This window comes from Pan paniscus, chromosome 16 (genome assembly GCF_029289425.2).
Source record: "Pan paniscus chromosome 16, NHGRI_mPanPan1-v2.0_pri, whole genome shotgun sequence".
Classification (NCBI taxonomy): Eukaryota; Metazoa; Chordata; class Mammalia; order Primates; family Hominidae; genus Pan; species Pan paniscus.
This window is the reverse complement of record NC_073265.2, coordinates 73,784,813-73,799,873: the sequence shown is the minus strand read 5'-3', so window position 1 is coordinate 73,799,873 and position 15,061 is coordinate 73,784,813. Positions and strand designations below refer to the sequence as shown.

At 48.3% G+C, this 15,061-nt stretch overlaps 1 protein-coding gene across 2 annotated transcripts in view; it reads right to left on the bottom strand.

Moving 5' to 3' along the window:
- The window catches only part of ALPK3 (alpha kinase 3), a 53,122-nt gene that overhangs the window by 26,824 nt on the left and 11,237 nt on the right, over positions 1–15,061 (bottom strand). For both annotated transcript variants that reach the window (XM_034939328.4, XM_008959582.4), the window contains 2 exons: positions 4,384–4,501; positions 2,550–3,780 (listed from right to left, as the gene is read on the bottom strand). In XM_034939328.4, coding sequence (XP_034795219.4) covers positions 2,550–3,780; positions 4,384–4,501 — 1,349 coding nt within the window. The remainder of the gene's footprint in view (positions 1–2,549; positions 3,781–4,383; positions 4,502–15,061) is intronic.

Genomic DNA, 15,061 nt, shown 5'->3' with positions numbered 1-15,061 from the left:
CAAGGGCTCCCACTCTTGAGACCATGGGCTCTAATTTTTGTCTCCTTAGTCTCATGAGACTATCTAAACTATTGCTCACTGCAACCTCCACCTCCCAGGTTCTAGCAATTCTCCTGCTTCAGCCACCCAAGTGGTCAGAATTACAGGCACGTGCCACCACACCCGGCTAATTTTTTGTATTTTTAGTAAAGATGGGGTTTCACCATGTTGGCCAAGCTGGTCTCAAACTCCTAACCTCAAGTGAGCCACCTGCTTTGGCCTTCCAAAGTGCTGGGATTACAGGCATGAGCCACCGCACCCAGCCTAACCATGAGGTTTTTGTTGGAGCAGTGGAACCAACACAGACAACCTCTCAGGTACCACACTGCCTGAGCCCCTCCTCCTACCTTTGGGAGGCAAGGAAGAGGGGGCTGGTACTTCCTCCTCTGGCCCTACCAGGAGGATGCCACCATCTGGTATTGGGTTCCTCACCATTTAGGCAGAGAAGCCAGATTTGCACACTCACTTGGCCACCAGCCTGGTCCCTTCCTAAATGAGCTATGAGGGCCTATGAGAGCCATCTCTTCCAAAAGTCCCTGCTGTCCAGCCTGTGGGCTGTCAGGCATGTGCAGCAGCCCCACAAAGCCTTCCCCGGGCCACTGTGAACTTACCATTCCAGTGGCCAAAACTACATGAGACCAGGCATGAGGGGGACAAGAGTCAGGAACAGGTTCCAGAAAGTCTGGTTTTAGGTCCTTGAGGTTTGTTCCACTCCAAAGCCCTCTGAACTACTGTTCCTACAGTCTAACCTTAGCACCCATGAAATAAAACCATTTCCCATGGTCACCCTTAAAACTAGTCTTTCCCTCCTTCCCACCATGAAAGTTCTCTCCATGGGAAAGCCCCTCCTGTTCTCCACAAAGCATCCTTTCCCCTTTGCCCTCTGCCAGGTGCTGTATCAGCTTGTCCCTCATGTGCTTCCCTTCACTGCTCCGAGAAACCACCTGTCCTCTGTCCCTACCCCTGGGAAACACTGCTTTCCTCCTGTTCCCCCATGAAGCCATTCCCGATCTATAACTGCTTCCTCTATCCTAAGAAACAGTCTCATCTTAGTTCTCACCAAAACCAGAGGATGTCTCCACTTATCAGATTTAGCAAAAAGAAATACTGGGCTGGGCACGGCGGCTCACGCCTGTAATCCCAACATTTTGGGAGGCTGAGGTGGACAGATCACTTGAGGTCAAGAGTTCAAGATCAGCCTGGTCAACACAGCAAAACCCTGTCTCTACTAAAAATACAAAAATTAGCTGAGCATGGTGCCTCACACCTGTAATTCCAACTACTTTGGAGGCTGAGACACAAGAACTGCTTGAACCCGGGAGCTGGAGGCTGCAGTGAGCTGAGATCGCACCACTGTACTGCACTCCAGCCTGGGCAACTCCATCTCAAAAAACAAACAAACAAACCAAAGAAAGAAAGAAATACTGACACCCAGTTAAATTGGGATTTCAAATAAATAACCAGTATTTGTCTCAGTGTAAATATGTTCTATCTATTTTATCCACCCCAGCCCCACTCTTGAAATACTTTTCCTTCTGCCACTCATAAGAAACACTGTCTTCTGTCTTCTTTCTGTCCCACTATAAAACACTCTGTCTCCCAAAACCTCTGTGAAATAATGCCCCCCAAGCCCCTGAAACATAAAGAAATAACCAAAAGGGACGAATTGTTTCCTTCCTGCCCTCTCAATCCCACCCCTCAAGCTCCTTAACGCTGCCACCCATCTGCCTCTTTGGGGAGTGGACACTCCACTACCCCCGTCTCCACACAAAACATAATCTTTTCTCTGTCAGCTACCTGTTCCCTAGAAGATGATGGCACTCCTGTTACCAAGTAAAAACACTTTGCCTCTGTTTCCCACCATAGTCATATCTGATCCCAACTGCCACTTACTTAGTTCTTAGAGGGCACCAGATTCTTACAACAGCCCTACGAAGTAGGTATTGTTATGATTATTCTTCCAGTTTTACAACTTGCTCTAGATCACGCCATGTTAAGGCAGTCAGATTTGCATATAGGTATGCCTGACTCCAGAACCTTAGATAAACCCAGATTTAAACAGCATTTCCTGGACATTCAGCTTTGTTAAAAATCGAATGAGTAGCCAAGTTGCCACCTGCTGTACACTACAGCGCACACCTGCTCCTCCGTCTCCCCCATGAAACACTGTTGCCTCAGCAAAGCCCACAGAAAGCTCTCCACTGGCCCCCTTTCCCACCCCAGAGAACATTATCTTCTTCCACCTCCCTCCGGGGCACAGTCCCCTTGGCTGTGAACTCCTACACTCCCAGAAGAGGGTCACAGTCAGGCTGTGCTGCCCACATGCCTGGCATCTGGAAACTGGCTGGGGCAAAGGGCATGCCTGCGGTCCCTGTAGCTGGCACTCCAGTCCCTCCCCACCCCTTTCTATAAATAGCCCACTGCTCACTGGCTGCCCAGCAGTTGCAGCAAGAGTTTCCATGAGGTCAGCTTCCCAGAGCGGCCTCCAGGCACCCAACACCCACACTTACCTCTCCTGGAGTCCTGTGGCCTGCTTGCCCCTGCAACGGGCTGTCCCGGGTGCCATGTCTCCGCCGGGCAGGGGGTGTCGGCACCTGCACAGAGGCCTGAGGTGGGGCCTTTCCTAAGCTCTGGGCCCCGCATTCTGGAGCTTGACTCAGAGAAGAAATGGGCTTGCTGTCAGTGGTGGCCTCTCCTTTGGGCTTTGGAGGGGCAAATCTCTTTCTGTTGAAAGGCCTAGTCGGCTGGGGGGTCAAGGAGTGTGTGGGCTGGCCAGGAGCGCCAGGCACCCCCTCGCTTCTAGCCCTGAGGGATGCCTTCCCCTTGGGACTCTCTCCAGGCGCCCGGACACTCAGGGTCTGGGGTCCCTCTTCCCCAAGAGGCCTGACTGCCTGGGTGTTCTCCAGGTACATGTCCTTCAAGGAGAAATACACTTCCTGGCCTGGGCCTGGGCCAGGGGCCTTCTGGGCCTTGTCTGGAGTGCCCACAGCAGAGGCTGGCTTCCTGGTACTATCTGTGCCAGAGGACCCAGGCCCCCGCGCAGCCCTGCCTCTGGGCTGGGTCTGAACCTGCTCCACGCCCACGGGCCCCTGAGTCCCACAGGAGTCAGGCTCGTCTGAGCTGGGGATGCAGTTTTCTGAAGAACGGCGGCTTTGGGCTGCCTTCTCTAACTCTAGCTTCCGCAGGCCTTGCTTGGATTCCTCATCTTTCTTTTTCTTCTTGGCCCCACTCTCCTCTTTGAGGGCTCTCTGAGGCCCCAGCTCCATGGCGTCACAGATGTATGTCAGCAAGCCATGCTCTCCGTCCTCTCCATTCTCGGGGGCAGCCTCCCCGTTGGTGGTCACTTCTCCAGAAGCAAAACTGTTGATCAGGCCCAAACCTGAGTGCTGAGCAGTCCCAGTCTCTCCCTCCTGCCAAGCCGCCAGGGTCCCACCCTCAGGCTCCCTGGTAGGGACCGAGGGGCCCGGCGCTTGAGCCCCGCTCAATCGCCGCTTTCGCTGGAAGCGGTCGGGGCTGAGCTTGCGCAGAGTGTCGGCCTCCCCAGGCACCGCCTTCTCGTGCTTCCAGCTCTGCTCGATCTCGCGCAGCTTTGCCGCAGCCTTGCGCTTCAACTTGGCGAACCAGCGCTGGTGGATCTTGTACTCGGTCATGGTGCCCACCTCCAGGACCCCTGAGCAGGACACAATGCCCTTGCTGTTCTGGGCAGAGGCCTGGTAGATGGCGGCATCTTCTTCTCGACACCTAGAGGTAGGAGCGGGAGGTGCCACCTCTCCCCTCCTGGGAGGTGAGAGCCCCCACACCCCCCAGCCAGAGCCGTTCAGAGCCGGGCACACTTCCCCCTCCCTACAGCAAGCCCTGCCGTGTGCTACGCCCCATCTCACACGTCACAACATACAACACCCTCCATTACAGCTGAGGGAACTGAGGCTGGCAAAAAGGTGGCGGCTGACCAAGGCCATACTGTCCCAGGAGGGATTAGGCTTGGGGCCCAGGAGAGCTCCCTTCAGAAGCAGGTGACCAACACAGCCCCTCGTGAAGTCATGATGATACAGTTGCTTTTTTTGGCCGCTGACCTCATGGAAAATATTTCTGTAGGTCAGGACCTCTGCTGGCTGCACCAGCTCTTTGACTGTCAGGAATACTCCCACTCTGGCCTTAGGAGCTCCCAGACACTGGAAGGCAGATGTGGTTCACCAGGTGGTTCAACCACACAGCAGAATCCTGCCCTCCATCCCCAGAGAGTGCCTGGGCATCTCCATCCAGACTGCTCCATTTCTGAGGGCAGGACCCCAGCCAGAGGGCCCTCGGGAGGGCAGAGAGAGCAAAACAGGCCTTCTCCCTCACCTGTACAGCTGCAGTGTGTGGCGGTTGCCCTGATGAGTGATCTCATATTTTGGCAAGCCACAGTAGCGGTCCAGCTCCGTATCATCCTTGTACCAGGTCACCTCTGGCTCTGGGTATCCTGAGAAAGAAGCAGGAGACTGGGTTACAGCAAGGCCAGTTCCAAAATAATGGGAAGAGGCCGGGCACGGTGGCTCACGCCTGTAATCCCAGCCCTTTGGGAGGCTGAGGCAGGCAGATCACCTGAGGTCACGAGTTTAAGACCAGCCTGGTCAACATGGTAAAACCCAGTCTCTACTAAAACTACAAAAAAATTACCCGGACGTGGTGGCGGGCTCCTGTAATCCCAGCTGCTTGAGAGGCTGAGGCAGGAGAATCGCTTGAACCCAGGAGTCCGAGGTTGCAGTGAGCCAAGATCTTGCCACTGCACTCTAGCCTAGGCGATAGTGAGACTCCATCTCAATAATAATAATAATAATAATAATAATAATAATGGGAGGAGAGAACACGAGGCCGTGGCTTCCCAGACCACCTGAAGAGACTGGACAGGACCACCTGCCCCAGGCTTGCTGGAAGAACCGAGCCACTGTATGATAGCTCAGCTTATTTTTAGAAGCTGGTCCCTGTCAAAGCTGAAAACAATTCCCCTTCAGCAATAGGAAGGAAAATATGGAGGAGAAACTTTCTAGCTTCCTAATGGGAAGGGAGACAAGGAGTTTCCAGAAATCCTTGGCTACTGGGAATAAGCTTCCTTCTATAGTGGCCCATTCTACTTCCTCAACTGCAGTAAGGGCTCTATCCTCAGGGGTCTCCTCCCTTATGTCCCACCATGATCATCCCTTCCAAGAGCCCTCCTCCTTTCATTTCAGGTTCCTGAGCTGTTAGGATTATTTGAAAACATGGCTAAAGCATCTATCTGTCCACCCGTTCATTCATTTACCTATTATCCATCTGTCCACACATCTACACCTTCCTACCCACCCTGTCACTGCAGTGACACCGACTGAGGTGTCTGCCCAGCCCCTTCTCTGAGCACTTCCAGCCCACCCACAGGAGGAGCTCCCAGCTGTTACTGTCACGTGTCCCTTACCTCTCTGGCCATAGTGGATTGGTCCAGTAACGGACACCAGATCAGCTAATCTAGCTAATTCTTTGACCAAGTATTTGGGAATTAGGACCTAGAGACAGTCTACCATTGTATCTGAAAAATTTAGCTTCAAAAGAGTAGAGCAGCCATGTTCTGCCACATGGACTGAGAAGCAAACACTACAGTGAGAGATGGAAAAAGGAAGTTGATGTTCAGGATTGAATAAGAGGTGGAAGACAGAGAGAGTTGCAAGATGCTTCCAAGTACTAGTTCCATTCCTTGCCTGGGCACAGCTGCCCTCCTCTTGTCAATTCCATAAGAAGCCCCTCTGGACTTACCAATGAATCCTGCTTCATTTCTTAAGCTGACTGATCTGCGTTACTTGCTCGATATGAGACTGCTAACATACATTCACTCAAAGATATATATTAAGTACATATGACTGGCAAGTTAGGGTTATGAGGACACAGAAGCACATAAGACACGGTCTCTGCTCTCCAGGAGCTTATTGTGTGATAGAAAAGGTGAGACATGGCATGCACCCGCACAAGGCAGCAATGCACCTAGCATCTGCACAGGCGCTCTGCCTTTCCTACTGCCTACGGATGCACCACGCTCCTAAGTAAAGCGGCCCCTCACTGGATCCCACCTGCTCGTGCCTAATCAAGGACATTTCTCCAGCAATTATTCCTGCTCGCTCCTGCATCATCAGACTTTTCCTCTCTGTTACATCTTTCTCATCAGCGTACAAGCCTGCTCTACTGTGTCCTTCTTTAAAAAGAAATTCCTTTGACCCCACAGCCTCCTCCAGCCCCTGCTCTCATTTCTCTGCTCTCTGCTTTACAGAAAAATTCTTTGAAAGAGCTGCCTGTACTCACTATCTTCATTTTCCTTCCTCAAATCAGACTTTATAGCCTCTCTTGCACCAGAATTGCTCTTGTCAAAGTCACCCATGACTTGTACATTGCCAAATCCAATTCCTATGCCCATCTGCCTAACCCATCAGCATCACCAACCCCACTTCCTGAAACCTTTGGTTCACTTGCTTCTAGGACACCACTCTTTCTGGCTGCTCCTCCTACTTCACTGGCCACTTTTCCTGAGCTCTTCATCAGTCCTCCCCTCCCACCTAGACTTGCCCCAAAGCTCAGGCCCCAGAACCATTTTCCATTCTCTATCCATACTCACAACCCAGGAGGTCCTAATTCTGTCCTGTGGCTTTCAAATATATGTATGCTCATGGACTCCCAAATTTCTATCTCCAGCCCAGTCTTCTACCCTGGTCATTATTTCTGACTGCATATCTGGCATTTCCACTTGAAGGTCCAAGAGGTATCAAGCTTACCATGTCCCATCCAAGCTCCTTAGTCCGCCCTCCAAGCCAGTTCCCACAAATCTCAGTAAATAGCAACTTCATCCCTGTATTTGGCTCAGGCCAACACCTGGAGGCAATGCTGTATTCCTTTACTTGCCTCACCTCTACTCCATCAGGCAATCTTGCTGGCCCTCCCTTAGAATATATCTAGAATCTGATCACTCCTTGCCATTCCCCACCAACAGCCTGGTGCACATTCCCATCATCTCACACCTCAATTTCTTTAATAACCTCCTCACTGATCTTGCTGCTTGGCTCTATTCAGCCCATTCTCAGCAGAAAAGACAGAGTGATCCTTTTAAAATAATGTCAGATCATGGTGCCCCTTTGTTCAAAACACCCCAATTAGCTCCATTTCACGCAGCCCTCATGATCTGGGCCCTGTGACCATGCTGGCCCCACCTCCCTCCACTCTCCCCCAGCTTGATGCACCCACCCATGTGGTCCTGCTGGCTTGCCTCACACACCACAGGAGCACCAGGCTTTGACTCTTGCAGGGCTCTGTTACTTCCCTAGAGAGGCCTTCCCTTCCACCCCGTGTAAAGCAGCAATGCTGTCTCCCAGGCACTTGCTATTCCTCTTACTATGTTTATTTTTCTTCATAGAACACATTGCTACCTGACATATTATACACTTAGGAGTGTGTTGGTTTATGTCCATCCTTTCCATGACAAATATCAGCTCCATGACAGCAGGGACTTATCTGTGTTATTCACTGCTGTGTCCCCAGTTCCTAGAATAGTCCCTGGTATGGAATCAACACTCATTAAATATTTATAGATGAATAAATGAAGCAATGCACTAAGTGCTTAGGGCTGCAGAGAAGGGAGCAATCACCTCTGGCTAGGGACTCAGGAAAGCTTTTGTAGTGAGTGGCACCTGAACTCAACTTGGAGGGTGGGCAGGATTTCAGGAAAGATGGGTTCAGTCCCTCTGATCTCCCGCTTCCCCTCAGCTCTAACGTCACCTGCACTTCCCCTTCACAGCACTAATCACAATACTGTCATTGACTATTTCCTTGCCTATCTCTCCTGCTAGACTTAGGTCCCATGTGGGTAGAAACTGTATCTTGTTCACTGCTATATCCCCACCACCTAAGACAGTGCCTGACACTGTGGTGTGGTAATTACTTAAAAGAAATCTGTGGGACGATAAGTAAATGAGTAAGTAGGGTGAACACACAAGGTGGATGGGAAGGGCATGCCTGACAAGGGAACCCCAACATGAGAAGGGGAGGGTGACAAGCAAAGGGCATGCTGGGGAACTGTGTACAGGAGCAGGGAGCAGGGGAGGCGAGGCTGCAGCAGCGTCGGCCAGGAACAAACTCTGGGCAGCCCTGGCTGTAAAGCGAGCCCCATGTTTCCACTGTGAGCTAAACCCCCTGGTTACATCACTGTGTGTGTGACCAGAGCCAGCACAGGTGTCCTCACCATCCTGTGAGATGATCTCATCCCTACAAGGACCCAGCTCAGAGCCTCCCTGCCCCATGACCTGCCCAGCACAGCCTCAGTCTCCAGGGCATCTGAGTCCAGTCAAATGCTTGGGCAAGAGGGCAGGGGTGGGGCAAGGAGGGAGGAGCTGAATGGACCCCACAGCCCCAGGGCCGGGGCCTCAGCCTCCATGCCACCCTCTGGTGCTGCCTCTACACAGTGGGGGCCAACCCGACAGCTTAGGGCTTCATAGCCACAATGAGCTTTGGAAGCAAATTTATTTGGGAGAACACATTGCCTTGAGCCCTGAATAATGTGAACTATATCCTAAAATGCATAAAAGCAGGAGGGCTCCGGGTCCTTCACTCCCAGCTGTGCATTTGTGCATGTCCACAGGCAGGTGTGCACACACTTCCGGCCCTGGCCAGGACAGCCCACGGCGGCACTTGAGCCTGTGGACTTCCCTCAGCCCATTCACACCCTGTGACCTCTGTTTCACAGCCAGCAGACCTGACTCAAGAACCCAGCTTGGAAACTTGCAGCCTTGTCCCAACCATTCCCAGTTCACAGAAGCTCCGATTCAAAAGAATAATGAATGGAAATTTAAAGTTTTCAAAAAGCTTTCAAATACATAGAATTTCATTTGACCCTCAGAACACTCCTGTGCAAATGATTGCTAACATTAATGAAGACTTACTATGTGCCAGATACTAAGCTGAATACTTCTCATGTATTATCTCATCTAATCCTCACAAAAATCCTATGAGGAATGTACTCTGCTACTAATCTCCAATTTAAGGACGAGGAAATCCCAGCTCATGAAATTAAAGCTCTTGTCCAAAGTTATCTAGCTAGCAAGTAGAGAGCCAGAATTCAAATCTCTCTCTTTTATAACACAGGCTGGTATTTTAATTCCTATTTTATACAAAAGGAAAATGAGGCTCAAAGAAGCTAAGTAACACCCAGGGTCACACAGCTGGCAAATGGCAAAGCCCTAGGTTTCCTTTTCCTTTCTCCAGTACTCTTTCCACTGGGGTTTCTGGGACCAATATATAAGTTTTTGCTTCCAACAGTCATTATATTAGACTTACTTCTCTAAAAAAAGTTTCTTCAGGAACATGGTCCTGTTTCAGAAGACTCAATCCCTTTGTGCAACCTGCCCAATATTGATGCTTCCTCCTTCCAGCCCAATATGAACATGTGCACCCACATGCAAACACACACACACACACACACACACACACACACAACACAGAATCTACAACAGAGCTGAGGAGAGTGGAGGAGGGAAGCCCCTGTGCTGGAGACAGTAGGCTGCCTCAAGGAAGACAGTAGCACTCTGGCCAGAGGGGTCCCTGGGGGAGACAGGAGCTAGCGGAGGCCCACTATCTTCCCACAAGCCTACTGTGAGTTGGAAGAACCCCAGGGCCTTGCCTGTCTTCTCTGTGACCCCAAGGGCTTCCATCACAGGTCAGCCAGCAGGAGCACTGGCGCAGATGACTCTCCCTCACCTGGACTAAGTTCTGACCACCAGGAAAGCATCACCTCTGCCTGACAGGGCCCTGGTGGGCTGACTCATCCTAGCCTTGTTTAGGAAATGCTATCAGCAGTGAGGAAGGAAGAGTGCACGTGTGGTCACTCTGGAGACAAGCCAAGAGCAGAACAGCAGCCTCACACAGAGGCCAGTCTCAGCCAGAGATCCATCCACCTGCCACCTCTCCAGACTAGAGAGCTCCCGTGTCTAACCCTGACTCTTTAGTTTGCAGAACCTTCTGCATTGCCCCTCCTCTCCTTCCTTTCCCTCTCCTACAGCCTGCATTTTCTCCTTGCTAATTAGAAAAGGCTTGTTTGAGGTGTACTATGGTGATCATAGAGACCTCTTTCCTAATGTGCTACACAAAACTCAGGTAAGCTGAGATTCTGAATGTATGTGAGGATGAGTGGGGGCAGGAAAGGAGAAGATCAACAATGGACTAAGGTATGGATATCAGAGATAGCCAGAGCCCCAGAAACCTTACAGACTCCATTGGTGGCGTTGTAGGTCTCAGCACAGTAAGTGCTATGATATACACAGTAGGTAGGTTGTATGATATACAACCATATATCATAAAATAAATGTCTGAGCAGCCCTGCCTGGTCATCATGAGATGTGGCAGAAAAGGTTGCTCCTTTGGATTGGGCTTGAAAGAGGGAACAGCTTACTTCCTTGATGACACTGGGAGTATTTGATAAAATACCCCATGATTCTATAAGCCAGACTCATGTCTGACATCTCCACATTGCTCTTAAACTCCATGGCTACAAAGAACAGAATGGAAAAGGAGAGGAGGGAGAGCCATCCCTGACACCTGCATCTCTCAAGTGGTCCCAGGTCCCCACTGCAGCTGCTGTTACCAAGGTACCAAAGCTGTGGCTGAAATGAACAGGCAATATGGCAAGTGGAAAAGGTACTGGTTTTGTCATCAGCACAGTCAAGCTTCACTGTGGTCATTTGATATGTACTGAGCATCTTTGTGCCAGCTCTGGAGAGGCATGATGTGTCAGGTGTATGCCCTGTCCTTGTAGATGTCACGATCTTGTTGGAGAGAGAGATGTGTAAACAAAAAAACTATGTGGTGGAGGATGGAGCAAGAGCTCTCCTGGAAACACTGGAGATGACCTCCCAGAGGGCAAGCCCCTTGAAAGATGAGAAGGAATTTGCCAGGCGGAAAAAGAGTAGGCTTCTAGGTAAAAAGGCAGAATGAACATGCCATCTATCTTCATACCCTCCCTCAAACTCACTAAACTGCCCTGAAAAGACTTTTTAATCAACATATGTAAAAGCACAAAGATGAAGTGAACAGGCAAGGAGAGTAAGAGGAGCAACAAAATTTTGAAAGTTAGAAAGCAGATGGACAAGTGGAAACTGACTTAGCAGACTCAAGACAGCTCAACCCTAAGCTAGCAGTGGAGAAAACTGAGAACTATCCTTTCGACACCAGAAAATCCCCAAAGGGGCCTAAGAATTGGCAATTTGGTACCTCTGGAACTGGGAGAAAGAGGAAGGAGGAAAGGTTCAAAGATGCTTAAAAAATAAATCTTTGGAACCCTTCAACCATTCTATCTCACTGGATGACTGCTCCTTCCCCACCACAGCCAAAGGTGAAGTTTATTATTTGGAAATGTAAAAATCTGCCCTGAGAGTAAGCCAGCATAACTGAGGGCATGACTATTCTATGAAAAACAGAAAAATGTAATAACCATATATCATAAAATAAATGTCTTACGCTGAGAGCCCACCCAACCCTCTGATCTGCATAACTCCCAGAAAACCTTTCGCTAGGAAACCTAGCAAGTTCAAGAGGAAGGAACTAAAGAAACTTACTTGGCAGTTCCCAACAGTGGCTACCTAGGTCACCCTACAGTAAACAGCCAAGTTTTCAGGCCCCTCCTCCTTGCTCAGAACCTCTGATCAGCTTTTAAGTCTCCTACTCTTGCTCATTATCTGACAGCCAAAGATTTCTAGATATGGGAGGAAAGCCTACAATCGAAGATTAATGACAAAATTAAATTAAACAGAGAAAAAGCAAGACAGAAGAAAAACTATGCAAGGAAAAGGAAGCTTTTAGAAAACTATCATTAATAAGCATCTCAGAGAGCTAAGAAAAGATACTACATTCATGAAAAGTGCAGGATGCTACAGAAAATGACAAAAATTAAAACCCTTGGAAATTAAAATTCAGTAGAAGAGTTGAAAGATAAAACTAAGGAAATCTCCCAGAAAGTACAGCAAAAGACAAATAGATGAAAGGGGAATAAAGGATAAGAAAATAAAAGTCCACGACCAGGGGAACAGCTATCCAAACAGGAGTTCGTAAAGTAAGACGACAGAAAACAGGAGGATAAAATCAAATTTCCCAGAACTAAAGGCTCTCCGTTTCCAACTGAAAGCATCTAAGCATGTTCCAGGGTGAAGAGACTCATATCAAAATACATCATTATGAAATACCAGAACACTCTTACAAGCTTCCAGAGAGAAAAACTGGTCATATGCAAGGAATTAGGATCAAACTGTCTTCTCACTCTGAAAAGCAACACTGGAAGCAAAAAGATAATGGAACAATGTCTAAAATTCTGAAGGGAAATTATTTTCAGCTTATAATTCTATACCCAGCCAAATTCGCAAGAAAAAGTAAAGTAGAAAAAAAGAGGCCGGGCACAGTGACTCATGCCTACTATAATCCCAGCACTTTGGGAGGCCAAGGTGGGAGGATTGCTTGAGCCCAGGAGTTTGAGACCAGCCTGGCAACATAGTAGGACTTAGTCTCTATCACACACACACACATACACACACACACAAAATAAGTTGGGTGTGGTGGCACATGCCTGTGGTCCCAGCTACTCAGGAGGCTGAGGCAGGAGGATCACCTGAGCCGGGGAGGTTGAGGCTGCAGTGATCTGTGATCATGCCACTGCACTCCAGCCGGGGTGACAGAGGAAACCTTGCCTCAAAAAACAAACCAACCAAACCAACAAACAAACAAAAACATTTTCAGACACAAGGAATCCAACATCTACTTCCCATGTACTCTTTCTAGAAAGCTACCAAAATAAGAATGTAAATCAAGAAAGAAAAAAATGTAGAATACAAAAAGCAGAAAGTTACCACAGAAGAGAGGTAAACCAAATCTAGAGGATGGTAACTGTGTACCAGATGCAGAGAAACGAAGGCACATTAGACCAGAGGGACTCAAGGGAGAGCAAGGTCCAGACCTTGCCATCACTATGCCCTCTGCTACTGCACCATCTTCAGGACCTGATGAAACCACTGGGGCAGTATTCAATAACGCAAAAAAATAAACCAAGAAAGGAAGACATGAGATCCAGGAAGCTGAATTAAATCCACAGAAAAGCAAAGGGAAGACCCAGGATAACAGCTGTGTATCAGGCCCTAAAAGCCTAGCAGTTCCGATAAAAGAAGAATGGAGAGCTCCAAGAGGAATATCTCCAAGGAAAGTAACTGCCAGATTACTGATGTCATTGACCTTGCAGAATATCGTATTAAGAGGCTATTAGGAGGTATAAGAAAAATTAGCAACAGATACAAAAAAAAGAAACAAATGAAAAACTATGGAAAGTACTAACCTCAGGAAAAACCAAAGAAAAAAATATAAGCATAGTATGCTACAGTGTTCAGTTATGAATAATATTGCATAGGCATAATAAGGTAAACAGTAAATGTTGATTAAAGCAAAAATCATGATATAACTGAAGCAGGATAGTTTTAGAAAACTATCATTAATAAGAGTCAAGGAAGTAACCATGTCCTCAGGACACAGCAACCATCCAGACCATACAGTCAACACAATAAGCCCCAGCATGAGCATTCTAAAGTTCTTTCAAGCAAAGCTGTCTCCAGTAGGGAATTCCCATGTAGAGAGCAGGAGCATTTTGATTTTACCTGTCCTTAAACTCACCCTTTGCTCATTGTAATAGTAAAAAACACACCCCTGGGTGGAGATTTAAGATGCATGTCTCATTAGCATGGGTGTGGTGGCACGCGCCTGTGGTCCCAGATACTCATGATGTATAAACAAGCATGTACAGCTACTGCGCATGTGCACCCAGAGGACCACCCAGAACATGCTTACGAGCAACACCTCTTCCTACCTCCTCATGAATAATCATGTAAGACTTACAGAAACGGAGTCGCCCTAGGTACCAGTCTTTGCTGTCTCATCCTCACGAGAAGCCCATGCTGAATCTTCTCTCTCTCAGGGTGTCCTGTCTATTCTGCACCTAACTTTTACAGTATTCTTTTTCCTTTGCAATAAATTGTTCTATCTCCTTTGCTGTGTGTCTTTTGTTTAAATTTTTTAAAACTAAGAAGACAAGAACCAAAGTTCCACAACTGCTGTCAATATAATTATATGAAGAAGATAAGTTCAGGGAAACAGAGAAAATGATGGTATAAAAGAGCTAATTCCTTATCTACCATAACAGGAAGACAATAGAGAACATCTAAAACTGAAGAATTTCACGTAGTACTCAGCATGATGGAAATGTATACGTGCCAGAAGAAACAGCTAAAAGCTGAAAACAGTTGCTTCTGGGAAGACAAATTGAGAGGGGTGAACTGCTGTATTTTGAAATATGCCTTTTAGTATAATTTGAAGTCTTAATTATGTGCATATATTTATTTGACAAAGTAAAATTTAATTTTCTTTAAAAAGAAGGATTAAGGACTTTCTAAATAGAGAAAATGAGATGTGCAAAAGCACGAAGCTGTGAAAGAACCGGGTTTTTCTAGGAAACTGTAAGTGCCACAGTAACACAGGAGATACAGGCGGGAAGCAGCATCAGATGCCGGAGAGCAAAAGCAGTGTCTCCCTCACTAGTGCTGCGGACTTTGGCAACGCATCAGCCTCTCTCAGCTTCCTCCTTGGTAAAATTTGACTAAAAATAGCACTTACTTCATAGGGATTTGTAAGAATGCAATGACAATGGAAACAGACAACTTGCGAAATTCACCATACGCCATACAAAGGTATGGGATGCACACCTATGTCGCTCGGAGCAGAGAGTGTTCTCAGTCTGCAGCTCAGAGGGTTGAGTAAGGGTGAGAACTGCCCAAGTGAGAAGCTGTTTACTGGCTGGGGTAATCAAGTCCCCCAGAATTCACAGCTGGAAACCACGAATGACCTTGACTTACAGAAACAACAGGCTCTCCAGAGGGAGCCTGGGCCTGGGATCTGATAGCTGCACAGCTGGGAGGGGTGGGTACCCATTCGTGGGTCCTGCGGGCCCTGA